Raw genomic sequence first — 27,887 nt, 5'->3', positions numbered from 1 at the left:
CACACACGCATGCACACACACGCATGCACACACACATGCATGCACACACACACGCATGCACACACACGCATGCACACACACATGCATGCACACACACACATGCACACACACATGCACACACACACACATGCACACACACATGCACACACACATGCATGCACACACTCACTGTTGCAGAAAATTCTTTTACGTGTCCCACGACAAAGGCCTTGTGTTCAGTGGGCTGGCTGTGTGTTTTAGCTCTGAGGTGTTAGATGATCAAAAGAAAACACTAAGGAAAGCTGCCATGAGAGTTTGTTCATGGACATCTGGTTAAGAAACATCTCCAAACCAATTACTGCATCCTCATTTTCTTGATGAGGATTGATACTTCCACTGAGATTCACTCCAAAGAGCAGAGGCTGCTCTCTGCTTTCCCCAGCACCCAACTCTGAAAGGGCACACTAGAATTTGGGTGTGAACAGGTCCCCTCACCTCTGGGCACAGAATGAGCTTCCTGGACCTCTGCTTTCTTTGCAGCCTGGACTACAGTGGTCCCTCGCGGGAGTTCTTCTTCCTTCTGTCTCAGGAGCTCTTCAACCCTTACTATGGACTCTTTGAGTACTCAGCAAATGATACTTACACGGTGCAGATCAGCCCCATGTCCGCATTTGTAGAAAACCATCTTGAGTGGTAAGCTCTATAATGTTCACTTTCTTGTGTTTGAAAGTTCTCCTCTTTCTTAGTCAGAATTCAGAAGCATTTCTCAAAGGCTGCTGTGTTTAGAGCAGTGGCCAGATATTATGAGGGATGAGCGTGAATGATGCAGCCCAAGAAGGGAGACTCTGTTAGTCTTCACCCAGAACACAAGATGAATTTACCAAGGATGCTGATAATATATCAACTGCAAATTGATGTGAGAAAGAATAATTGCCTACTGAGAAGACACTAAGATCAGTAGACATAAGTCATGAATGTTGATAATGTTACTAAAATCATAAGGTCCCAGTGGAGGCTTCTTGGAGGTATTTATGGGTTTGAAATTCTTTGACCTTGGACCGATGTCTTTAGCACCGTGGACACTGGCTTCCGCATCTTATTGTAAGACATGGCTATTGGGTCAGATGATCTCTAAGTATTCTTCTGACTTGAAAATCCAGTATGTCTTTGGTTCCTGAGTTGTCTGCTATTGAGGCATTCTATTACCACTTACTGATATGTGTAGGAAGATTGGTATCAATCAATGCTGTGCAGTTTTGTGGTGCAGATGTGGGTATTAGCGGTCTCCAGAATGCTGCTGGAACACCTGGGATGCAGGCACTTTCCTGCTGCATCACCACATGCCTGATTTGAAAATTACCGCTGCTCTGACTGCAGGAGCTCCTGCTGTTGAGAGGGAAAGGAGTCCTGGAGATGGCTAATGTGGGTTCTTCTGACATGGTTTATTTATGCTGCTGTTGAGGGGAGCCACTGGGGTAACACCTAATCCTGCTGGCCTTAGAACCCAAGTTCCTATAGTTTGGCTATAAAGCATCAGTGTAACCCACCTGTGCTAAGGCTTCCAGCTATTGCACATGCCTTCTCTCCAAATGCACTCCCAGCCCCTGAAGTTCTTGAGCTGAGGTAGAGTGAGTGAGAGCACATCGAGGGTTTGGTACAAGATGAAACAAAACGTGCCCTTTGTCGCCCCAGAACTTGTGAATAAGTGGATGATGGAGCAGAGCAGGCAAGTCACCGTGGAAGGGCCCGAGAATGGAATCTGCCTCTCACTGAGCTCACATTAAGGCAGGCTCCATTCTGATGGTAGAGAGTGCTATGACCTGTAACACAGGAATATACACATACACAGATTATACCTAATACAATCCCTCAGCTAGCTCTTAGTTTGTGAGCATGAAATTTAAGATGGTGTCTTAGAGGTCATGAATTGGAATCAGCAATCAACAGAGAAATATTTTCATCAAATATCTTACCATATAAGACTATGCTAGGTAGTGTCAGGAATACCTTCGCTAATTTAACGCTTATAAATCAAGCACATAGTGTGTGCTGGGAGGATACAAACATAAAATGAGCAAGGTCTCATGCCTCAAAGAGACTAGTGTGAGGAACACATGAGCCAACCAACGATCACAGTACAATAGCTTCAATGCTCACTTATTCACATCTACACATGTGGGCATGTGTTTGCCTGAGATACATAGATAAGCCTGAGAATTATATTCAATCACAAGGGAAAAATATCTCGTTCTGTCGGAGGTAGGGGGTCAGGGAGTGGGGAATGGAGTCTGTGAATCTTACAAAAAGAGGGGACAGTGGCATAGGACAACAGGGACAAGCACCACGGTGGGATGAATGGAAGCCGACATTTGAAGAAAACCTTGGTGTCAAGCATGTTTCTGTGCAGCCACCAAATAAGGCCACAGGTGAAGGCCTGATGGGAAGCAGGGAAGATACTGTGGCCCCCACTTGGCTGGACTACCTGTTAAGAGTGGCCTCCGTCGCTTTCCACAGTGACCATGCCTCGCCTGCTGCCCCGTCCCTGCAATCAACCTGGCTTTGTGGCCTTCTGCTCGTCCATGCATTGCAGGGCTGAAGAGGCTCTGCAGATGTTTCCGTTACACTTTATCACATTAAGGAAGGAAATTATGTGATACAGGGATTTTGCACGAATTACCAAAGTTCTCTGGATGATCCCTGATGAGGGCTTGGCAGTGCCTGCCCTCGAAATGCAGGTTAACCGCTGTGTCCTTTGCTAGAGGACTTGGCCCCGCACTAAGCATGCTGAGTTTCATCCGCTGATGGTCTCATTCATGTGGAGAGTATTTGTGATGCATCCTGGAAACACAATTGCAGGTAGTTTTCTGAGCCGACTAGCAATCTAAACTGAACCCACGGTGATGAGATTTTCTTCAGCGCCACTCTTTGGATGCTGCTGACTTGTGATGAAATTGGCAGGGAACTCCCTTCTGATTTAAAGCTTCAACTGTGAATGCCTCAGTCCGGAGAGTCCTCAGCCTGGCATGCAGAACAAGCCCCTGCACCTCCACAGGGTCAGAGAGCAGATTGTATCATGACCTTCCAGGTGGAGTCACACTTTTCCTCTCTTATCAGTGGCTGCAAATTCCTGAGCAAGGGAAACTGGTTTTCTTTGCACAGAGCCACAGCTGACTGAATGTAAGCCGCCTAAGAAGAGTCTTATTTAGATTTTAACAGGAAGCCCTGATCAGCTTTGGACATCTTAACAAAACCATGATGCCGCAGTTATTCCTTTTGTTTATTTTCATACAGTAAGCCATCTTGTGCCATGAGACAAATAGTTTAACAAACAAAACATGCAGGTTTCACCTATCTTGTGCCCCTGAGTGGCTCGTTAAGCTCTTTGGCCAGCATTTTAGCAAAGGGAGGCTAGGAGAGCCCAGATCTGGTGATGTGGCTTTGGGTATTTTGCACAAAATGCTGGCAGTGTATGGGTGCTGTGGCACCTGCCTGAAGAACTGTCACTGTCATTCCTGCAGCCGGCAGGTCCAGGACACTCAGGAAACCAGAATCCTGAGTCCTCAAATCTGATCGCCCACAACTGATGCCACTGGCTGCCTCTTAACCGCCCACAGGGTGGGCGTGGCTGCTGCTGATGTCGGATCGGGGTCAGGCGCTCCTTCCACCTCCTGAGGGAGTTCATCAGGAGAGTCATGGAGGCTGTGAAGAGGATGACAATCATCAGGGCCTGTGCATCACTCATGAGCAAGTGGAGAAACCAAAAGATTACAAGGCTTTTTTATGGGCACAGCCTTGACTTTGTAAAGCAGGACATTGTCCCTAGACACAAGACAAGCCAGGGCAGGATTTGACCTGCAGGGAGGACAGAGGTGCCTTCATGGACACCCACGCCCTGCCCACTTCCCTTCACTCTGGAATCAGAGATAAGCATAACCACAGACCCGAAATAAACATGGCAAACACAGGTCAGCTTCAAAAGTTGTTGTTGGTTTTTTCCAAAAACAGAAATTTTATTCTCTAGTAAGGCATATCAGAAAATGCTGTGTAATTGGTATTCATCTTTTATAAAATTTATAAATGTATAAAATGCTGATGAGCTAAATGGATCTATTTTGTACTACTGAGCATAATTTTATATGTTATCATAATCATTAATAAAAATTAGATGAATTTAAAAGTCAGTTGCTTGTAGGCTAGTGAAATAGTGAAAGTACTGGAGTTTTCCCTTAACTGGAAGAATTGTTACCACTTAACATACACACATTTAATACCGATTGGCTTGCTATGGAGGAATAACTGAGAAACCAAATGCACTGAGTAGAGTTTATATGAATGTTTTAACACAGCTGTTCTTACATGATTATACTTTTTAATGCCTAGCAAAAATCCATTATAAGGCTTCAAAGGATTAAACATCACTCAGGATTGACATGGTACTCAGCTGTGGCTGGAGGCAGCATCTTTGCAGTGGTCAATTTTATCTTTTTTTTTGTTGTTATTCTGCTTCTTTATCCTTTGCTGACCTTCTTCTGGGTCCCATCCTTTTACACATTTTCTGAGTTCCCTCTAAAAAATAAGCCCTATCAGAGCAGAGACACTTTTGTCTTATTTTACTCTAGCACAATGCCTGGCACTTTGAGGTGTTCAGAACAGCTCCCCGACCACTGGGTGCATAAATGAATATTATTCCACAAGTCACACCAGTCTCTTCCTTCTACCAGGGTTAAGATTAATAGAGTGCTCCTTCCTGCCATGTGCGATTAATTGCTCAAAGTTCACACTTTTCTGTATTGTCTGTGGTTTTAAAAAGTCAGCAATAAATGCACATGTCCCTTAAGAGCTTTACACTCTGGGAATCTGCTCTCCATGATGCGTGAATGCTGCTTGTTACTGAAGGAAGGCCTCCTCCTTCTCACACTGCACGTGCTCCTGCAGCGACCACTTCCGGGTGAGGCACTGCCTGAAGACATCAATGGAGAAACCCCTGACACTGTGTCCATCCTCTGAAAGCTCCCCTTTGAGAGTAGGTACTTGACATTCTGGGCTTCCTGCTTCCTGTGTGTGGGCTTTGTATCCCTTGGAATAGAGCCAGCTTAATCAAAAGCCCTAGCAGGGCATCATGATTCCACCCAGTTCCTTTCTTTCTAGTCCAGTGTTGAGACATACCAATATGAATAAATCTAGTGAAAATTCTGTGTTACACACGTTGAATAAGTTGGAAAAAAAAAAACTGTCTGTGGGTTTTGTTTTTTTGTTTTGTTTTTGGTCAGGTTTTTTGTTGTTTTTTGTTTTGTTTTGTCATATTGCCTTTGGCCTAAAGAGACTTTCTGCAATTGCTGTTTCATTACTGATTTGTACGACTGACTTCCATACTGAAAGGACCCTGTCAAAGTCAGCAGTGATAATATTCAGGCCAAGGAGAGAGAGGAGATAGAATCAGAAGAGCTCTTTCAAAGCTGGAGCCTATAAGGGACCACCCATGGACACTGTGGTCACTCATGGACACAGCCCCTGCCAGACCTGGCCACAGCAGGTCAAAGCTGGGAAATAACCCTGTCAATCAACACTCTTCTCTCACCCTCCAGTCCCAACGGCCAAACCCAACCATAAACCAGAGGACAGAGGCTCTCCAGATACTGCAACCCACAGTGGCCAGTCCCTAGGTCACAGAGCAGGGCAGAAAAAGATGGGAAATTAGTGGAGGACAGGAGAGCAGGGAATGGAAAATTACCACAAGAGCCTATACATTTCAGGACATTCAACCCATCCACCAGAAATCTTACAATTTACAGAACAGTGCGTGTCTGTTGTATGTGTCTTTGATGACAGAAGGTGATGAATACTATTCCAAATTTCTTTTTTTTTGAGATGGAGTTTCGCTCTTGTCCCCCAGGCTGAGTGCAATGGCAAAATCTCGGCTCACTGCAACCTCCACCTTCTGGGTTCAACAAGTCTCCTCCCTCAGCCTCCCAAGTAGCTGGGATTACAGGCACATGCCACCACGCCCAGCTAATTTTTGTATTTTTAGTAGAGACAGGGTTTCACCATGTTAGCCAGGCTGGTCTCGAACTCCTAACCTCAGGTGATCCACCTTCCTTGGCCTCCCAAAGTGCTGGGATTACAGGCATGAGCCAACGTGCCTGGCCTATTCCAAATTTTATATCTTCATTCTTTGATTATGATGATGTCATTTGCATACTGATGAGGCACTCATATGCTACTTTTTTATCCTTTTCATATTTATTGTATCCTGATTTTATATCTTTAGGGATACAGAATTTAATAATTAAGCTAAATAATGAAGGATCCATTGAGAACCTGCTAAATATAGCAGCCACTGTCTAACAATATTATAACCCAGATGTAATGTTGTTATAACAATATTATAACCCAGATACTGAGTTATCCTACTTTTACAGATGAGGGAAAATGAGGCACAGACATAAACAAGGCCATAGTTGAGGACCAGGCAGGAATAGGAACCTAGGTATCATGGCTCTAGCATCAAGATCTAGCCCCCATTCAAAGGCAAAGTCAGACATATAATTGGTCAAATTAAAATACAATGTGACCACCACTGTGTGTACCTCTATTATAGTATTTATCACATCATATTGTAATAATGAGGTACAAGGAACTTTGGAAACATGAATGCATATAGTTTCCATATAATTTGCATATAGTTTCAAACTATTATGTTTATATAGGAAAGATTCACATTTAAGTTCAAACATTCCCTTCTCTAAGGGTCTTTCCTGAGCACTCAATTTAAAATAGTGCATCCATTTATAATTTTCCAACTTAACATCTTACTTTAATATATTGACTGCATTTATCACTGTATAAAGTATTAATATGTTTATAATTTGTTGTCATTTCTTCCCGAAAATGTAAACCCAGTGAGACCAGAGTCTTGCCTGTAGCTTTCCTAGTCACAAACTTGGCACTCAGTAAATATGTGTGGAAGGAAGGAAGGAAAAAAAGAAAGAAGGGAGGGAAGAAGGGAGGCTGGACAGATAGATGGATGGTTGAATGGAAGAATGGATGGATGGAATGCTTCTCAGGTAAAACTTCTTGGTTAATGAGAATTTTTATCTCATTTCAATTTTTAGTTCAGAATATTTGAACTAAAATAAAATAAATAAAAACAGTAAAAAAAATAAATTTGGGGCTTTTCACTCATTGTTGAGTGTCATTTAAGCTCCTACCAACTATTCTCTCTGAAATCACCACTGGAAATTCTTTCTGTCCCAATTATTCTGAATGTCACTTTTCTCGGAGCAAATCTAAGATGCCCTAAGTCTGAACGATTGAAATAGGTGAGTTCCTTCTCTATTTCTAGGAAGAATACCAGAGCCTCAGACACATTTTGTTTGTCTTAAGTACAATCATGTGTCAGTTAACGACAGGAAGACTTCTGAGAAACACATCACTAAACAATTTTATCATTGTGTGAACATCATAGAGTGCAATTACACAAACCTAGATGGCAGAGCCTACCACACACCTATGCTCTACGGTATAGCCTATTGCTCCTGGGCAACAAACCTGCACAGCATGTTACTATACTGAATACCTTAGGCAACTGTAACACAATAGCAAGCATTTGTATATCTCAACATAGCTAAACATAGAAAAGGTACAGTAAAATTATTGTATAGAAGATAAGAAATGGCACACCTGTGTAGGGCAGCTCCATTATAATCTTTTGAGACCACTGCTGTATGTGTGGTCTGTCATTAACTGAAACGTGGTTATGTGGCCTATGCCTGTGCTAACATGTATCATTTTAAGAAATGACTACGTTATGAGTCACTCTTTACATAATTGTCAGTGTGAGAAGGATTTTCAGAGCCAGATTTCAGATTTGAGGCTGTTAATCAGTTTCTCTGCAGCCACCAAAATGTCTGTGTCCTCCTTTATGTCTGTGGTGGTGACGAATCTAACCTTACAGGTGTCACAGACATTCTACCACCTCTCAGACTGAGATTTCCAAGAGGATGCCAAGGCCCTTTGCTAAGTGCAGAAGAAACAGACTCCCCTGCCTCCTTCTGCCCCAGCCCCGACCTCTCTCCCTTCCCAAGCAGATACTCCCTGGGTGGTAAAAATCTTCTGTTTTCAGGTCTTTAGCAAGGGGAAGTGGGGGAGGAGGGAAGCTCTTTTGTGCATGTTTAGAGTTTGGCCAAGTGGGTAAGTGGGTATTAAGTGTAATTGTAGAGTTTTATGGAACTTAAGAAGTCCTGGATAACACACTTTAAATATCCTTTGCTACATCTGCAGAGTCTTGAATTAGTAGGTAGAAACCACAACATTATGAGATCCCACTGGGTGTCTCATGGCCCTTCAACCTCCCAGGGCCCTCCTGACAGAAGAGCTCAGTGTGGACTTTTGATCTGAGTTTAAGATCAGGTAAGCCCCAGCCCCAGCCCTACCCCTAACAACAGTTCCTGGGTTCTTTCATGAACACCTACAAGAGCTTTGCTGACCCCATCTCTGGCTGAATCTCAGTAGCCTCCCTATCAATTCTCAAACAAGATGTGGAGCAAAAATTAGATGAGAAGTCACCATAGAATGAGTGGGATTGGTTGGGACTCTGCCTGTCCTATGTCTGAACCCAGCTTTCTTTAGAACATGTGAGAAACTTTCAGTAGGAAAAGAATGAACTATTTAGTTAATGATGCCCGTACTGTAACTGGGTATGCAACCAAAAGAAAATTATGTTAAATTCCTCTCAACTTTGAAAACACGTGAAAAAAAGGAATGAAGTTTCTTCAGGAAAATCTACGTGAATTTATGCATATGCTAGAACATAAAAATTATTGAGAACATAAAATGAACTCAAGAAACCTTGAGTGGTAGAGACCTTTTTAGAGACAATCAATCTTTTTAATCAACAACTAGAATCTATAAAAGAAAAGAAAGGCCGGACACAGTGACTCGTGCCTGTAATCCCAGTACTTTAGGAGGCCGAGGCGGGTGGATCACTTGAGGTCAGGAGTTTGAGACCATCCTGGCCAACATGGTGAAACCCCATCTCTACTAAAAAATACAAAAATTAACCAGGCCTAGTGACACATACCTGTAATCCCAGCTACTCGGGAGGCTGAGGCAGGAGAATTGCTTGAACCCAGGTGGCGAAGGTTGCAGTGAGCCGAGATCGCGCCACTGCACCCCAGCCTGGGCAACAGAGTGAGACTCTGTCTCCAAAAAAAAAAAGAAAGATGTATTTGAATATATAAAAATTAAAATACTTTTACGACAAAAATACCATAAACAAGATCAAAAGACAAGTTTTGATCTTGAAAATTAATCTTTGCAACTCAAGAAAATCAGAGGTTGAAAATCTGTAATACATATTTCAAAGAGCTCTTACAACTTGAAAAAAAGAGGAGATACAACCCTGGGAGAATTGGCAAAGAATAAGAAAAAGCTGTTCAGTGAAGAACAAATTCAAATGATTGATAAACCCATTAAAAAATCTGAACTTTTCCAATGGTGAAGGAAATGAAAACTAAGGTAACAATGACATATCATTTTATAACGATCGAATTGACAAAAATTAAAGAGTTATTTATCTTTGGAGGGGACATGAGTAAAAGGATGCTTTCATACCTTGTTGGTAGAAACAGGCATGAAGCAATTTTACAGCCTTTTGGGGGGAAATCCAACCCACAGTATAAACTAAAATTTTAAAAACCCAGATACCCTTTAGCCCATAAAGTTATCTCATAGAAATAAAAGCACTAATATCCAGTACTTTTATAATAACAGGTAATATTTATTGAGCCCTTATTATGGGCCAGGTATTTTTGCAAAGGCTCTACATGAATTACATAACCTGTTATAATCCTCTATTTTACAAATGGGAAACTGATACCCATAGAGGCTTAAACTTGCCCAGTATAAGAGCTAGTAAGTGGCAGAGGTGAGGAGCAATCACATGCAGTCTAACTCTAGAGTGCTGAATTTCTTTTTTTTTTTTTTTTTTTGTGACAGAATCTTGCTCTGTCACCAGGCTGGAGTGCAATGGCACAATCTTGGCTCACTGCAACCTCCACCTCCTGGGTTTAAGCGATTCTTCTGCCTCGGCCTCCTGAATAGCTGGGACTACAGGTGCCCGCTACCACACCCAGCTAGTTTTTGTATTTTTAGTAGAGACGGAGTTTCACTATTTTGGCCAGGTTGGTCTCAAACTCCTGACCTCATGATCGGCCCGCCTCGGCCTCCCAAAGTGCTGGGATGACAGGCGTGAGCCACCGCGGCTGGCTGAGTGCAGACTTTTAAAAGCTATGCTGGACTGCTGCACAAAACACACTGGTGTGTTTATTTCAGCAGTGTTCGTAAAGACACAAACCTAGAAGCAATGCAAATGTCCATCGGCAGGGGAATGGTTACATGTATTACAGCAGATCCACACTGCATAGTCATATGGGGCATAAAAAAGACTGAATTAGAAGCTTCCAGGTGATGGAGAGAGATTTCCTCAAGATATTGTTGAGAGAAGAAAAGCAGAAAAGCATGAAGAATGCAATTCAAAAATTGAAAAATAGTAACCCCAAGCCTGTGTGTATGTAGCTAGAGATACATAAATACAAATATATTAGTATGTGATTATGTCATTCAGATTTTTAAAATGGAAGGGCACATTTTAGATTATCAATGTGTGTCACAGGAGATGAGCCGAGGTGACAGGAGCCAGCCAGCCACGCCAAGAGAAGCCAAAATCTATATTAAAATTACGTCTGTGTGTAAAAAATAAATAAATCTCTTACAGCCAAGATGCCATTTGGTATAAATGTCTTAGCTTAATTATTAGTGGAAAACAAATATCTTAGATATGCATTCATCAATGCACAATTCTTAGCACCTAAGGACTTGATGCTGGATTCTCCAAACTGTTCTACACATGAGCTCCTGGCATATTGTAAATGCCTCATGTACGTGGTACGACTATGCTCACCCTACCCCTGGTCTCTTCCCTTCTTTATCTCTCTTTGCCATTTCTCCCCCCTTTACTCAGCACAGACCTCTTTACTAATTCCCCACTGTCTACAAAATGGAGTCTGGACTCCTCGCATTCTCAGGACAGCCAAAGCACAAGACCACCTGCCTTGAGACACCATCTGCCTCTTCCCAGCAGCTCCTCCTCTGCCCTCCCCACGCTTCCTCAGGCTTTGCTCCGCTGCCCATATGTGCTCGACTGTTTCTTCTGTTCCTCTTCTGTCATTTACGTGGGCGCAAATTTCCCACCCTGAAAATCCACTTAAAATACTGCATGATTTCTTCATGATTTCCTGAACCTTCTCAAGACAAATATGTTCATCTTCTCTTGAATTCTTTTAAAAAACAAAGATTTCCAAACCCTTTTAGCGGGAACCTTGTTCTCCAATCTAGAACAGATGGAATTGGAGCCAGGTTCTGGCAAGGAGGAGGGGTGACTGGTCCACTGAGCCCCTCAGGCTCTTCCTCCTCCCCATCTCTATGCTTCTGTGCAAAATAGCTTGAGAAAGCACTGCTCTAATCTACTGTCTGCGTCTCTCCTTCCATCCCTCCCTGGCCACTTTGTGTTAGCTTTGAAACTGGATCAGGGCAGCATCTTAGTGTTCGGGTTTGCCCTCTGCAGCCAGCGTGGTTTCTGGCATGGAGGCAGCACCCTTCAGGTCCTGAGGCAGGTGCCACACAGCAAAAGGCAAACCCAGGTTTCATGCCTGCTCCAACTCTCAGTAGACCCTGGGCAACTTTCTTGACTTATCTGAGTCTCAGCCTCCTAGTTCACCAAAAGGACATAAGAGTGCCTGCTGTGGTTTGAATGACGCATCCCCCAGAATTCATATGTTGAAACTTAATCACCCATGTGATGATATTAAGAGGTGGGGCCTTTAAGAAGTGATTAAATGATGAGAGCAGAGTCCTCATGAATAGGAGTAAGGCCCTTATAAAAGGCCTTGAGAGAGTGAGTTTGCCCACTAGGTACAGTAGCACCACCACTAGGTACGACCACCCCCAGCTGTCACAACCGAAAATGTTTCCAGACATTGCCATAATTCTCCTAGAAGGCAAAACCACTCTGTTGAGAACCACTGTTTTCGTGATGGAAGACTGGAAAAAGAAAAGGTTAAGCAAAATTTTTGCAGGATAAAAAGTATTTCTGTAGGCCTAGAGTTTTAGGAAAACATTTTCAACCTTGGAATATGTCATTGCTGCAGTTGGAATATATGTGTTTTTCCAAAATTCACAAGTTGGAACTTAACCCCAAGGTGATGGTATTAAGAAATGAGGCCTTGGCTGGGCAAGGAAACTCATGCCTGTAATCCCAGCACTTTGGGAGGCCGAGGCAGGTGGATCACCTGAGGTCAGGAGTTTGAGACCAGTCTGACCAACATGGTGAAACCCATCTCTACTAAAAATACAAAAATTAGCCAGGCATGGTGGCACATGCCTGTAATCCCAGCTACTCAGGAAGGCTGAGGCAGGAGAATCACTTGAACCTGGGAGGCAGAGCTTGCAGTGAGCCTAATTGCATTGCACTCCAGCCTGGGCAACAAGAGCAAAACTCCATCTCAAAAACAAACAACAAAAAAAAGAAATGAGGCCTTTGGGAAAGTGATTAAGTCACGAGGGCTCCACCTTTGTGAATGGGATCAGTCCCCCTATAAAAGAGGTTGAAGAGAGTGGCCTAGTCCCTTTTGCTCTTCCCGTTCTGCCATTTGAGGATACATCTAGGTGTCCATCTTAGAAGCAGAGAAGAACAAGGCCTTACCAGACCCTGAATCTTTTAGCATCTTGATCTTGGATTTCTCAGCCTTCAGAGCTGTGAGAAATGAATTTCTATTATTTATAAATTACTCAAGCCATGGTATTTTGTTATAGCCACAGGAATGAACGAAGACACTCATATATTAGACCTCTCTGGTTATTGGACCAGCATAACTGAGCCACACACTTTAGTTTTCAAATGTTGGCAACTGAAGAACTTACTTTAAGTAATGACCGTCAAGTAATGACCAGGTGAGTCTCGGTACAGTCAGTCCACTGAGTTCATGTCCTGATTCCCTGCTAGTCCATCTAGAAGAGAATCTCCCAGATGCTGTTATCATTTGCTTCCCAAGACAGTGGCCTCCTGGACTGAGTCAGAGGGAAAAGCTTAGACAGAAGCCACACCTCTGTCTCCAGCCATAAGCGGGCTCCTGGAAGGATTCCCACAGAGTTGCCGTGGGCTCTTTATGAAGGCTGAAGGTTAGCTATGGCCCTGGTATGCTCTCACCTGCCCCACAACAGCCACCTCACCCTCCAAGCAGGCCTGCAGCTGCACAGGAGTTCCAGACGCCATGCCTCAGTCCTCCCACAGACCAAGAGGGAAAAATTACAAAGCAAACCACTGGTGGGGATGCCAGGGCCTACACCAAACCCACTATTAGCTGTGGAGACAGGAGACTAGCCTATGGCCAAACCCTGAACTCAGCCCACAAGAATGTGCACAGAGCACAGGGAATGACAGCAATGCTGGCCTTGGTATAAAAGCCAGGACCAGGGAAATTTGATTGTGCCAGGAGGACAGGGAGCTGCAAAGAATCAAAACTCCGCTTCCCCCATATTTATTCCAAAAACAGCTCCATGGTGCAGATGTCATTGCTGGTGCTTCCCCTTACTCTTTATACGGTGTGTTCACTTTCCAAAGGTAGTTCTGCTCGTTTGTTTGTTTGTTTGTTTTGAGACGGAGTTTCGCTCTTGTCTCCCAGGCTAGAGTGCAATGGCGAGATCTTGGCTCACTGCAACCTCCGCCTCCCGGGTTCAAGCAATTCTCCCACCTCAGCTTCTCGAGTAGCTGAGATTACAGGTGTGTGCCACCAGGCCTGGCTAATTTTTGTATTTTTAGTACAGAAGGGGTTTCACCATGTTGGCCAGGCTGGTCTCGAACTCCTGACTTCAGGTGATTCACCTACCTTGGCCTCCCAAAGTGCTGGGATTACAGTCATGAGTCACCATGCCTGGCCTTGCTCGTATTTTTAAATACCAGCATCAAACAGCCCTGAAAACTGCTCTTTCTAGGAGCTTGGCTGTGTGGGACCGCTAGAAGGATGCAAGGCCTTTGAGGAGACAATGTCAGAAGAGAGAGAAAGTCTTGAATTATAAGACAGAGCAAAAAGCGGATGGAACAAGAGCCCAGAGGAGGCAGGGAAAGGGGATAGATAGCCCAAGTGGAGAGATTAACTGTGAAAAAGAGTCAGCCCCAGCAGGAGAATTGCTTGAACCCGGGAGGTGGAGGTTGCAGTGAGCAGAGATCTCGCCATTGCACTCCAGCCTGAGCAACAAGAGGGAAACGCCATCTCAAAAAAAAGAAAAAAGAAAAAGAGTCAGCCCCTTTTTCCTTGAGATTGAGGGAAATAAATGGCAAGTGTAGATTGCAGATGTACTTACTAATGAGAGAGGCGACAAAAGCAAGAACCAGAGAGAGGGAGAGTCTGGTGATATGAGGGGGATTAGATAAAAAGAAGACTCCCCCTAATTAGTGGGGTGTGAGGAGGCAAGGATGCGTGTGCCTGTAGGTGGTGGTGTGAGAGGAGGCTAAGTAGAGCCCTTCATACTCTCAGCTTCTAGAAAAGCCTTTGTCCTCCATTCCTTCTTCCAGTATCCAAAAGGAAAATGCAATGAGTGATGCCTAAGGCAAAAAACTTCACTTTTGACCTTCAGATTATGTTTTTCATCTTAAAAATATGATGAGGGACTTGGAATGGGTGGTTCTCAAATTTTAGTCAGCAACTGCAGAATTTATTTTAAATGCAGATTTCCATAACCCACCCCATAGAGTCTGATCTCCAGGCACCTAGATCTTAACAAACACCCCAGGGATTCAGATACCAATGGAAGGGTCACCCCCACCTTTGAGAAATTCTGCCTTAGATGTCAGCAGCGTCAAGAGCCTTTCAAAGAGTATGAGGAAGAAAAGCTGGCTGTTCATGCAATTTTCACACTCTGAAATGAAATCTACCCCAGGCAGACACGATAGATTTTCACTAGACTTTCTAATACATAAGAAGTTAGAAAATATGAAAGGCCCGAACCTGAAGGCAGTAACACTGAGTAAAGTATGGAAACATACATTGTGTGGGAACATCATGAAGGTCTTATGCACTTAAATAATGAGGTTGAGAAAGGATAATTATTTTTAATTAAACAAAGTTAGGAGGATAAGGAAAGAGGGGTATCTTTGAGATAGGTTTTAAAAAATGTAATAGAACTTAGCAATTATGAAATACTTTTCATCTTCAAAGAACCTATTAACATTAAATTACTCTTTCTTTTCATTCTCCTGTGAGGTAAGTAGGCAAATATTAACATTATTATCCCTTATTTGTAGATGGGAAGAGAGGAGTGGAGAGGCTTTGACATGCCCATGCAGAGCTAAAATTGAAAGAATTTTTTTTTCACAAGTTCCTACTGGAGACTGTGGAGATCCGGGTTTGGGGGTATTGTTTCACCTCTAGCTCTCCTGTGTGCTTGTAATATTTGGAAAAGAAGTTACTGGAAAATTATGTAAGCAAGCATTAGTGGGAGGTGGAAGGAGCTCATGTGTGCTGTACAGGGGCATGAAATGCTATTTACAAGTCTCCAAATTTCCCTGGTATATCAGGATTTAAACTGAGGAGGTTTTCACAAGAATCAGAGTTGATTAACTTGAGCAGACTCTTTACATTATCTTATTTCAGCATCCTATTATAAAATAGAGCTTAAAAATTAGGCTTTATTTGTTGATTCAAAACTCTTTTTTATGAATGTATTATGGCTTGATTACACAAATGAACATCAATGCTGCCTACGTTAGAAATTTGCTTCGAGGACAAAGGAAAGTAAAGCGCTCTAGTAACAATATCAAGCCCAAGAATCAGTCGGAATATGTGGTCAGCATCATGGCTGAGAAATTTTTAGGCTTGACTCTGAGTATGAAAATTAACAAAATTGGAACTATTATTTAAATTACTGAAAATGTACTTTCCATGAAATCAGTTCATTTCCTGGATGTTTAAATGCCAAATAGAATTAACAGAATCAATATATTGCATTCAAAAGTCTTTTTGTCTGTTGGGAGAGGTTTAAAAAGCAAATTATATGTAAGTATAAAGACGTCTTTCTGTTCAGCCCAGTTTCATGAGAGGAGGGATGCATTCAGCGGGGTGGAGTATAAAGAGTTTGACAGCAACAGAAACTGGAATGACAGGAGGGGTGAGGCCAATGTAAACCACCTAGCATGGGTTATTCTCAGTTAAGAGTAACACAGCTGAAAAAAGTGCTGAAAATGACATTGGCAGAGGTGGACCAGGGACAGAAGTACAATCCTAATCAAATTGAGAACAGAACCAAGATAGCCCAGTGATCTCAGGATCTGAGAAGGGGGATGGTTGGTGGAGATATATACAACTAATGATCAGGAATATCATTGTGAACGATAAATGGGAATCACTGTAGACCTCTAGGAAAGTGTGTGATGTAATCCAGGAGATGGATCCTCCAGCCTAGGCTGAGAACAGATCAGCCTTGGGACCTTTAGTGGTGGAAAGGGGAGGCTCCCTACTTTCAGATGATAAATAGCAAACAGAGGCTACACTGGCTGTCCCTACTATCCAGACTTCTATGGACTTTCTCTTTATAGTCTAATTTTAAAGAATATCAATTAATTCTATTAGCTAAAGAAAAATGTCATTAGTAGGTAAATCTTCAAAACAATAAAGCATCATAGAACATAGTCATAAACCTCAATGTTATGCTGATTTAGTATATTGTTTGGCTTATGCATTCCATATTTTCCCCCTATCTATGCAATTAATTCAGAACCAATTACTTAAATAGCTTCAGGTATTTCTGGTATCCTGATTGTATCAGTACATAGATCTTGTGTGGCATGGCAACTTGATGTTGTCAGAGCCATTATTATTTCGCCAATCGTGTGACAATTACAGAATGCTACATCAGTTTAGACTTAGGTCATATTTAAATAATTCTAACATCTTCCTGAAGCATAATGTCACTAGATTGTACACTCCATGGGAGCATGAGGGCCTTGTCTATTATGTTCACTAAGTATTCCAGCAGTTAGCACGGTGCCTTGCAGATGATAGATAACTTATGATTTGTGGAAAGATCGAATGAGTGAATGAATGAATGGAAATTCTAAACATTGTTTGGTTTAGCCCAACTTGATTTTTTTTTTAACCTGACGCAGATATATGGAAATATTGTGCATTGACTAATGCATCACAGGTAAGAGAGAGATAATAACATTTAAAGGGTCAATAAGGTACTCTGGGTTCTGCCTGGAACACAATGGCATTGCCATTCCTGTATTTTCTGGTCTGTGCAGCTCAAATAATTAAGACTTCTAAACCTTACCTTCCTGGATTATCCAGTTAGATAAAGATATAGCAGGGCCAGGTGCAGTGGCTCACACCTGTAATCCCAACACTTTGGGAGGCCAAGGTAAGAAGATGGCTTGTGTCCACAAGTTCGAGACCAGCCTAGGCAATACAGCAAGACCTGTCTCTACAAAAAATAAATTAGCCAGGCGTGGTAGTGTGCACCTGTGGTCCCAGCTACTCGGGAGACTAAGGCGAGGGGATCACTTGAGCCCAGGAAGTCAAAGCTGCAGTGAGCCGAGATCGCATCATTGCATTCAGCCTGGGCAATAGAGTGAGACCCTGTCTCCAAAAAAAAAAAAAAAAAAAAAAGATAGATGAGGATATAGCAGGTTTCAGAGCACTTTAGTTATCCAGGCAAGCAGCTTTTTATGATCAAATTTTCTATATAATACTGGGCTTGGAACTAGACACTGTATCTCCTGTATCTCATTCTAAAACTAGATAAATTCTCTTCTTGAATGAAATTAAATATATTACTTTAGTGGAATAACTTAAAAATTACGAGATCCTATGCTGAGTGAAAAGTGTTCTGGACAAGCAAGGAGGAGGGCTATGCTGTGAGTGGGCGCTCCCCACTTTCCTAAGGCTGCTGTAGCAAATTACCACAAACTGGCCATTCTCAGTTCTGGAAGCCAGAAGGCCAAAATCAAGGTGTCAGCAAGGCCACACTCCCTCCGAAGGCTCCAGGGGAGACCCTTTTGTGCCTCTTTCGGCTTCTGGGGTTTCAAGGGCTCCTTGGCTCGTGGCTGTATCACTCTAGTCTCTGCCTCTGTCTTGCGTGGCCTTCTCATCGGTTCCTGTGTCCTTTCCTGTCTATCTCTTATAAGAACGCTTGTCGATGGATTAGGACCCCCTGGATAATCCAAGATCATCTTATCTTGAGATCTTTTACTTAATTATATCTTCAAAGACTCTTTTTCCAAATAACATTACAGTCACAGGTACTAGGGCTTAGGACATGGGCATATCTTGTGAGGCCCAATATTCCACCTATTCAGATACCTCCCATCACGGAAACCTCCAAGTTTAATAATGCAGTATTATATTTCACTCTGAACCTTTGGAGTGTCTGTTTCTGAAGAATACACAAGATTTTCATAGAAAATTCACCAATCTTTCCAACAGCTCCCAAAGGCCTCTGAGAAGAAATCAGTAGTATTCTCCCAAGGTAAACAGGCAAACCGGTGAAAAAGATTTCAACTGTTTGCCTGAGCTCATAAAGCAAATTTACAAAAAAGTCAACCTGGAGAACTAATTACTGAGGCTCAGGCAATGGTAAATAGCTAGAAACTTAAATAACTAAAAACTGAGCTATTAGCTAACGTTAATAGCTAAACTGAGAGCTGAGCTATTTTGGTCCATTGATTAACTAATTTGATTAATTTCATCCAATGAATTGTTCAGTCATTTGACCATGAAAGGCTGCTTGCCTGGATAATTAAATGCGCATCGTTTTTGCTACTTGTAGACATAACCTCAGTCATGAGCATCCATGATACTGCAAAACAAAATATTTGAACTCTCCCAGTAAAGAATACTTGGAGGCTAAGGAGGAATCATGCCTTAGAGGTCAATGAAAGCATCTTTGAGGGCCAGATAACATACCTGCACACATCTAGACACAGAAGGAAATCAAAGGTGGGGTAATGTTCTCTATATTAACGGGAAGGTGTACTTTCCTAGATCTTTGTTCCTCAACTCCTTTCCACATTAACCTAACTTCATCCTTATAATCTGTGAAAATGCAATTGATACATTCAGTATTAACACAAGCTAACCAGAATGCTGGGTCAAAAAATATCCACACTTTCAAATGATCAATTTTACCACAACTAGTTTTTCGTTGAATTGAAGAGCAATACTAAGTATGTTATTTGCCATCTCTCTATAGTCAGAGGGTATGTTAAGAGTCTGCATAAGGTACTTTTAGAAGTGCTTTCTCTAAAAGGGAGGTACACCACACACTTGGCCTACCATGTTGAGGGGAAGCAGCTCTGGTCTCACTCCTCTGCCCCCCTGCAGGGCAGATATTAAAGGAGGGGACTTGGCGGCACCAGGGCTAGACATTCATTTCACTTACTAATTAGCAATCTGAAGATAATATCCTGTCATTATCTTGTGTTGGCAGAGTCTCTTTCATGGCACATGAAGAAAACTTCAAGTTTTCTCAGCTAATTTGTAAAACCGTTTCCACACAGAGGGAAGCTATGAAAGCCAAATATAAATAATGCCTTGCATCTGCAATATTTAAACAATTTTTATGGGACATTGAGGAGGGGATTCTTTATACATTCCCCAAAACGGTATCTGAATAAATGTGGGTGTAGAGAATAGACCAAACCTACCTAACCCCTGTGGCAGTGACCTACATTCCACTCCAGCCACCTGCTCCCACAGTGGCCCTCCCAACCTCATTATCACCCAGAACTGTGCCATGTCAGAAACTGAAAACTCTAAAATCCCACTGTCAATCATTCTACAGCCGGCATTCCCACCTCCTCCCCCTACCACCACTCCTTGCCAAGCTTGTTCTCACCTTGGATTCTCTGTCTCCTCATAGTCTGGCATGGCCTCCTTCATCCCAGGCCTCCTGAGCGCCTTTGTTCCCTGCACACCCAATTCCCTCCCTGCTCCATGCTTGCACCCCATCTGACGGACAAAATGCCACTGTGGATTAGTATTGTAACTCACTCTTCCCCATTCCATGCCAGGGTAGTTTTCTACAGCTCTAGCCCTGGAGAAAATGAAGTAATTCCAAGAAAGGGTACAATTCTAAATCATACTCTCTGACCTCAGAAAGTGCCAGAGCAAAGTTCACCAGTCCTGTTACGGGGGCATCTTCCATTTTACTGTCCCAAAAGCCTCCACCAACCAAAATCACCTCCACTGTCAGGTGACTTCAGACCCTACTGAAATGGAAACACTGAGGTGACCCCTTCAATTTCTCACCCCAAATACAAATGCTACCCAACCTTAACACCCTCCCTGGAGTCCTTTCCTCCACTCAAGGTGGACCCACCCACTCAGGCTGGAGGCCCACCAGTCCCCATCTCCACGCCTCTCCAGCAGTCATCCCTTTCTCATGGATCTTTACATGTCATGCTCTCCCCCTGCTCTGCTCCTCTCCTCTCCGTCACTCACTTCCTCACCTACTGAAGTCTGATTTCAGTAATCGTCACCAGCACTGCCCTTTCCATGAGCAGCAGAGACCATCTCATCAACAGAGCCAGTGAACTCTTACCACTTTTTACTTTTTTTGTTTTTATTTATTTATTTTTTGAGACAGAGTTTCGCTCTGTCACCCATGCTGGAGTGCAGTGGTGCAATCTCGGCTCACTGCAACCTCTGCCTCCCAAGTTCAAGCGATTCTCCCGCCTCAGCCTCTCGAGTAGCTGGGATTACAGGCCTGTGCCTCCATGCCTGGCTAATTTTTTTTTTTTTTTTTTTTTTTTTTTTTAGTAGAGATGGGGTTTCACCACATTGGCCAGGCTGGTTTCGAACTCCTGACCTCAGGTGATCCACCCACCTCAGCCTTCCAAAGCGATGGGATTACAGGCATGAGCCACCACACCCGGCCCACACTTTACTTTAATGGACACTTTACTGCAGTAGATACACACTGCTATTTGAAACTCTACCCCCTTAGATTCTGACATGCCATTGTCACCTAGTTTTTATTATATCTTTAATATAAGTAAATAAACATAGTTTTATCACATCAGTAAGGTACACTCATTATGAAAAAATTTAATATACACAAGAAAATATCTCCATACAGAAAAAAATGTCATTATTCTTCTGACCTAAGTTTTTCCATATTCTTTTATGGATGGATGGATGGATGGATGGATGGACAGATATAATTTTATATAAAATATAGCAATGTAATCAAAGTTTACTGCTTTATAAACTTCTCTCCATACTAACATATGAATTCTAAATTTATATTTTCAGCTCTGACCTTTCTGTTAAGCTTCAAACTTTATTATCAAAATATCTACTAGACATCTCCATTTTGATCCTCCTCCAAGTTAACAATTACTCTCTCCCACCAAGCCACTTCTTCCTGTCATCCTTCTCTTCTGCTGTGTCTCACTGTCCTGCTGATTTACCTCCAAAATGTTCAGCATGATCCCCTTGACACATTGTAATAACCTCCAAATCTGTCCCCTCCTAAAATCTATATCCTTCATATGGGTGCAAAGTGATTTCTCTAAAAATGCCAAAACAAGCGCATCACTCCCCTGTTTAAACCAGTCAATGGGTTCCCATCATCTACAATTTAAAGGGTGAACTTGTTGGCATGGAAAATAAGACCTTCCAGGACCTCCTGCTATCTCTCTCCACAACCTTATCTCACATCTTGTCCTTCCTCATTTTGTATGCTCTAGTAATCATGAATTGCATGCTGTTCTAAACACATCCCATTATCTTTCTTTATTCTTTTCCAATGTGATTTTATTTTCTTGGAACACCTTTCCCTGTCTTCTTAAAGCAGACTAATTTCTATCCATTCTTCCAGGCTAATTCTTAGGCTTACCTCACTTGTCACCTCCTTCAGGAGGCCTGCCCAGATTTAACGCCCCCAGAGCCAAGCTGTGCTTCCTCCCCTGAGTTTTCACAGCACCCTGTGCACTCCTCTTCTCCACCACTTGCTCTGTGGTGATGAGATGCTGCATTGTTGTGTCTATCTCCCTTCCTACTTGTAAACTCAAAATGAGTGGGTCCCTTAGGATCTTTCTATGTACCTGGCACATAGTAGGCACTTGATAAGTTTGTTGAAATTGGAAATGTATGAACACACTGCAATTTCCCTCACACTGAAAAAACAAAAACCCAAACCTCCATTGATGTCACACCCTCCTCCACTGACCACCCCACTGCTCCCCTTTAGAGGCGCATTCCTAGAAAGAGTTATCTGTGCTGGCTTTCTCCACTGCCTCTCCTCCCATTCTCTCCAGCCAGCTTCCTCCCCTGCACCCCTCATGAAGGTTGTCAAAGCCATCTGGTGACTCTCAGACCGCCTACTTCCTGATCTCAGAGGCACTTGACACAGTTGGCCTCTGCCTCCTTCCTGTACCATGTGCTCCACATCCCTGTTCCTCCAGCCTCACCGCCTGTTCCTTCTCATGTACTTTATGGTTGCCTCTCATCTTCCAGATCCCCAAATGCTGCATCAATTAACATTCAGCCCTGGGTCCGCCTCTCCATCTGCACAAACTTCCTCCGTGATCTTGTCCAGATGCCTGGCTTCAAATGCCATCTGCATCCTGACGGCCCCACAGTGACATCTGTAGCGCGGCCCTGTGCCCAGAGGCACTGACTTCTCAGTAAAACTGCCTGCTTCACAGCTCCACTCAGATATAAATAGGCAGCACAGACGTAATATGTCTGAAAGAGAACTCGCCATTTCCTCCTCCAAACCCTCTGTTCTGGTGTTTCCCATCTCAGTAAATGGCACCCAGTTGCTCTGGCCCAAGGCCGTGGACTATTCCTGTTGCCTTTCTTTTTCTCATCTCTCCCCTTAAATGCATCAGTAAATCCCCTGGGCTCTATCGTGAAAATACATCCAGACTCTCACCTCATCACCTCCACTACCACCCCCAGTATAAGCCACCATCACCTCCCATCTGGATGCAGAAGCCTCCTGCAGGCCTCAGCCTTCACTCTTGCCAGACTCACCTCTCTCCATGCAGCATCCAGAGTGATCATTTTAACACATCAGTACATTCCAAAGACCCTACATGAAACTTCCAGTGGATTCCCATCATAACTTAGAATGAAATCTAAAGTCCTTCCCATAGCCCGCCAAGTCCGGCATGATCTATCCCCTGGGTGCCTCTCCAAACTCATGTTCTGCCATTTCCCCCTTCTCACTCTGGGGTCCACCTCCACTGGCCTCTTTGCATTGCTCAAACAAACCACACACCTTCCCACCTTAGATCCCTAAGCTGTCCCCCAGCTTGTGATGCTCATTCTCCAGGAGCTCACTCTTTCTCTTTACTCAGATCCTGCATCATCCCCTCAACAATGTTGACACTCCCTGAAGCATTCAGAAGGAATTATTCTCCCCGCTCATCACTTCCCCAAAAGAAACCTGGAGCCCAAATTCTTGGTGGGAGTTTAAGATGATATTTGGTGGGGTAGGAAGTACACTTACAGATTCAGAGAATGATGAAAAGCTGCTCAGATGTGCAGAGTGGAGCACAAAGCCATAGGAGTAAGACGTGCATTGCCCTGGAGGGCCCAGGCAGCCTTCCTCAAGTTTTCAAGAAAGGCAAGTTAGAAAACAGTATGTCATCACATGTTTAGATATATTTTCCCACACCCTATGCTCTATTCCAGTGGTTCTCAAGAGAGGTTGATTTTGCACCATCACTCTCCACCGCCAGTGGACTCTGGCAATGTCAGGAGGTACTTTGGGTTGTCACAGCTTGGGAGGCTGGTACTACTGGCGTCTAGTAGGTAGAGGTCAGATATGCTGTTAAATATCCTATAATACACCAGAAAGCAAACATCAATAGTGCCGAGGCTGAGGAACCAACTCTATTCTTTTGAGAACTGCAAAAGACTCCTTAAAGGAACTTAACCCATGCAGGTCCTGGTCCATTACCAGGGAAACAGTGTCTGGGAAAGATCCAGGGAGTATCAGAGATAGAAAACATGACTGCTACAGACAGAATCTTCTAGAACTCAGCTGACTCAAACCAGCTGGTTGTCAACCTGCAGGTGGTAGGCAATGCATAGGTGAATGCAGTCCCCAGAGTCATGGCTTGGGAAACAGGACATTACAATGGTGTCCTGGGGGCATCCAGGCATAGATGCAGTTATAGCAACCCTCTGGCCTCATTCACTGACCCAACAAAATGTGTGAACCCCTAAAATTTGCCAGTACAGTGTTCGTTTCAACAGACATTTGTGCTCCAGAAGATGCCATAGTGGTTAGAAGAGGCCTTTATAGACTAACGGCTGTGTGCAGAGTTTTTAGCAGACCTCAGTGTCCTGCCAGGTGTTCCTGCATCTGCCTCAGCCCCCATCTCCTCACCAAAGGCACAAGAGCCAAGCACATTACCACCAAATGCCCAGCCTCTTTACAGTGCCCAGTGCACCATGTGATCACCTCTCCAGGCAGGAAGGCCCAGCTTTGGGTCTCCCAAGTCTGAAGCTTATCAGGGAGTATTTTTCATGCTGGGCTGTGATGCATCAAAAGATGCAGAAGCCAAGAATTAAGCAGAGGGAGATGAGTAGCCTGATCTGTTGGGGCAACAGGTCAAGAAGAAGAGACTAAGAAGGTCACCAAAACCAGGAGGCCCCTTGAATCAATCCTTAGCAGCCCAAGTTTAATGCCAGGAAATAAAACTGCCAGAAATGCCCTACAGAGCCTTTTCAGACTTGGCATATTGCCTGGGTGCTGCACTGAGGGTTTCACTCAATTTTTATATCACTTTCATATAAAAGGATTAACTAGAAGCCTTTTAAAGTCTTTTCTTTCACTATCCAAAATGTCCTTCCAGAGTATTATTAGGTCTTTTATTTTCTTGGCTTGGCGAGCTATCCCGCTTCCCCTTCCATAAATCGTGGCCTGTAAATAAGAGATTCCTCTTGCAGACTTCCCAACTGCATTTTTTTTTTTGCCATTACAAAAACTGCTTTCATTTAAATAATCTATTGAAAAATACACTGAACTCATTCCATACTAATTCCTGCTGAAACATGTCCCCCCACAATGGTTCATTGGAGAGACTGAAGAGGGAGAGAAGAAAGGGAGAGGGAGACCTGCTGTTTCAGTCCTTTGATGTAAAATATTTGCCACATCTTTCCATACATTGACTCAACCCCTAAACTCTTCTCTGCAGTTTGCTCTTTCTGTCCATCTTCCTGGGTGGAGACCTACTGCAGATATTGGAAATTTGAGCAATTAACCTAGTCAAACAGGGTTCAAATGGTATATGACATTTCAGACATTTTCTGTGGGTTTGTATAGTTGCGCTCCACTGGGATAAAACCAAATGATAATTTTCAATTTAATTCCATTCAACAAATCTTGATTGAGACCTTACCTGTGGCAGGCACCATGATACATAAATGCTGTTTGTAAGCAGAGCAGGAGTTTGCAGCAGGAAGTTTCAGGCTAGCCACTGTCAGCCCAATCCACATTTTCACCCTTCAATTCAGAATGAGTTTTTAGGTCTAGGGTTCTGAGTGTGGTGTAAGAAACTAGACATGCCAGTCTATGGATAGGAATTCATTAGACTCCCAGGTGGACTGACCACCACTAGTCCTTGTACAGAGGACTTTTAGCGTCTTAGCAGCTGTCCTATACAGTAGGTGCCATTATGATTCCCATTTTGCAGGTGAGTTAACTAATATTAAACAGGTGTCCCAAAGTCACACAGGTCAGAAGATCCAAACCAAGGCAGCCTAACATCAGACCTTGTGATATCATCCTCCACAGCACATTGCCTTGCTTGGATTATTGGCAAATGGCCCGAAGAGGAGTCAAGTCAACAAACAGTAATGCACTCAAGGGGAGGGTTGAGTCATTTTGAGGCCTTTAAGCCACTTGGGAAGATGTGCTGGAAATGTGTGAAACTCCATTACCTTTTGAACTCTCACTAAAATATGCAAAACCCAGATGGAAATATGAGAAATCCTTGCCAATAATATTAGCTCCCTTCAGATCTCCTGCTGTAAGAGCCCTCCACGTATTTTTGAAAGGTCAGAGTGGCTCTTTCTTCAGCGTAGGTCAAGTTCATCTCCCAGACATATGGGGAGGTGCTGATGTGCACGCACCAAGAGTGACGTCTGCTCATTCCCAAAGTTACTCCACAATCCTACGGCACACCGGATCCAGGCTTCCCCTCAGGATCTATGAGCAGATAGATAAAGATGAAAAACATATATATTTCCATCAGAGGGGAAAGGGCTGAACCAAGCATAGAGCATTCCTAAAAAGAAATGTTTTGCAGTGTGTTAAAGGATAATGAAAACCACTATTTGCATGTATCGAGGGTGTCCGTACTGTACCATGGTGGGAACATGATGGCACGGAGGATCTATGTATGTGTGACCCTGCTCTCACCAACTGGTAATCAGGGGAAGAGTCATCTCAGTCACAAATGTCACCTTGGGTGACAGAGTTGACTCACTTTTTAAAAATATTTTATATATCACTTGTATTTTACTTTACACTAAAAAATACCCAATTCTGTTATTTTTCTTTGGCAGGAGGGAAGGGGTTGATGATACCAAAAACAAAAACTTGCAACATACTAAAACCAAGGATGTGAAAATAATTTATATCAGAGTCCAGGAATGTTCCCACAAACCACAGGGATGTGGTTTGGATTGAGGAATGTAACCATGAACTGTCTGTGCTCTTCATCTGAAGGAAAATAGAGCATGCCTTCCACACAAAGGAGACTTGGCCTTCATTGATCCTCAATAGAAAGGATTTTGTTGTTGTTGTTGTTGTTAAATGTGGGTTCTTGGTATTTTGCTATATTGCTAATTTTTCTGTGGTCTCAGGTCTAAATGGGTGGAAACACATCTCTAATTGATAAATAAGTAGAAAAATATGCTTTATGTGTTTCTTAAAAGTCAGGAATATGTTTTATGGTGATGGCATGTCAGAATCTCCTGGGAGGTTTCAAATTACAGCAAAACATTGCCAGAGAGAGAGACTCATGCCCCTTCACTGCTCAGGGGAGCCTCCCTTCTTGACCCATCTGGGTGTGGCTAGAATGGGGAAAAGGCTGGGACCCACCACCCGCTGCTGGGAGGCTGCATGGGCTGACCCGCCTTGCCTCCTCTCCGCAGCCCCGTGTGCATGTGCACCTGCTGGGTACCTGGGGGCTGAGGTCTCTCTTGTGAAGAGGAGTTGAAGGGCACCCATCCTTGGAACTTAGACACACGTGGGAAACGGCAGAAAGCAGATTTTGAGCAGGGAACCTGGGGGCCCTTAAGATACAATAGCCCCCACGAGAAGCAGAAGAATGGCCTAGGGAGCCGGGGTGCCCAACACGGCCTGAGGGGTAGAGGTGAACGTGGTAGCTGTTCCCTCCACCCACCAGGCCCTGGTTGCCCTAGGGATTAAAGGACGTGAGCAAGCTTCAAAAGCAGTCCCTGTAAGCTCTTAGGGCCCAGGCAACTCCTCTGCAAGGCCCCTCTAAGAAAGCAGGACAACACGGAGGAGCCACTCCCTCCTGGCAAAGTAAAACTGAGCACAGGCCAGGAAAAAGCACAGATGCGGAGCCGCAGCCTGGTCGGGCAGCGGCGGCACCAGCACAGGCAGCGCGTCGTGACGTGCTGAGTTGCAGAGGCTGAGGCGGCAGAAGCTGCGTTCAAGCATGGCCTCCAGAATGTCAGCACAGAAAAAGCGGGGAGCAGTGCTACACCCCAGGAGCTAGGCTGGCATGCAGTATCGGTCGAGACTCCTGAGATCCACGAAGAGAAAGGAGTGAGCAAAGCCCTGCAAGCTCACACACACAGGCTCTC

The 27,887-nt window shown here is 43.6% G+C and overlaps 1 protein-coding gene and 1 long non-coding RNA gene across 2 annotated transcripts in view; one reads left to right on the top strand and one right to left on the bottom strand.

The window, feature by feature from the left end:
• The window catches only part of HECW1 (HECT, C2 and WW domain containing E3 ubiquitin protein ligase 1), a 252,853-nt gene that overhangs the window by 198,966 nt on the left and 26,000 nt on the right, over positions 1 to 27,887 (top strand). Inside the window, exon 21 of the mRNA XM_007981511.3 lies at positions 520 to 672. Within this exon, the coding sequence (XP_007979702.2) occupies positions 520 to 672 (153 nt within the window). The remainder of the gene's footprint in view (positions 1 to 519; positions 673 to 27,887) is intronic.
• On the bottom strand, positions 278 to 13,367 carry LOC140709639 (uncharacterized). Its single transcript, XR_012090302.1, has 3 exons — positions 12,958 to 13,367; positions 2,533 to 3,678; positions 278 to 1,799 (listed from the first exon to the last, which is right to left on the bottom strand). It is a non-coding gene; the product is annotated as an uncharacterized lncRNA (long non-coding RNA).

Source organism: Chlorocebus sabaeus, chromosome 21 (assembly GCF_047675955.1).
Source record: "Chlorocebus sabaeus isolate Y175 chromosome 21, mChlSab1.0.hap1, whole genome shotgun sequence".
Taxonomy (NCBI): Eukaryota; Metazoa; Chordata; class Mammalia; order Primates; family Cercopithecidae; genus Chlorocebus; species Chlorocebus sabaeus.
Note: the sequence above shows the minus strand (reverse complement) of the source record. Positions and strands in the feature narration are given on the sequence as shown.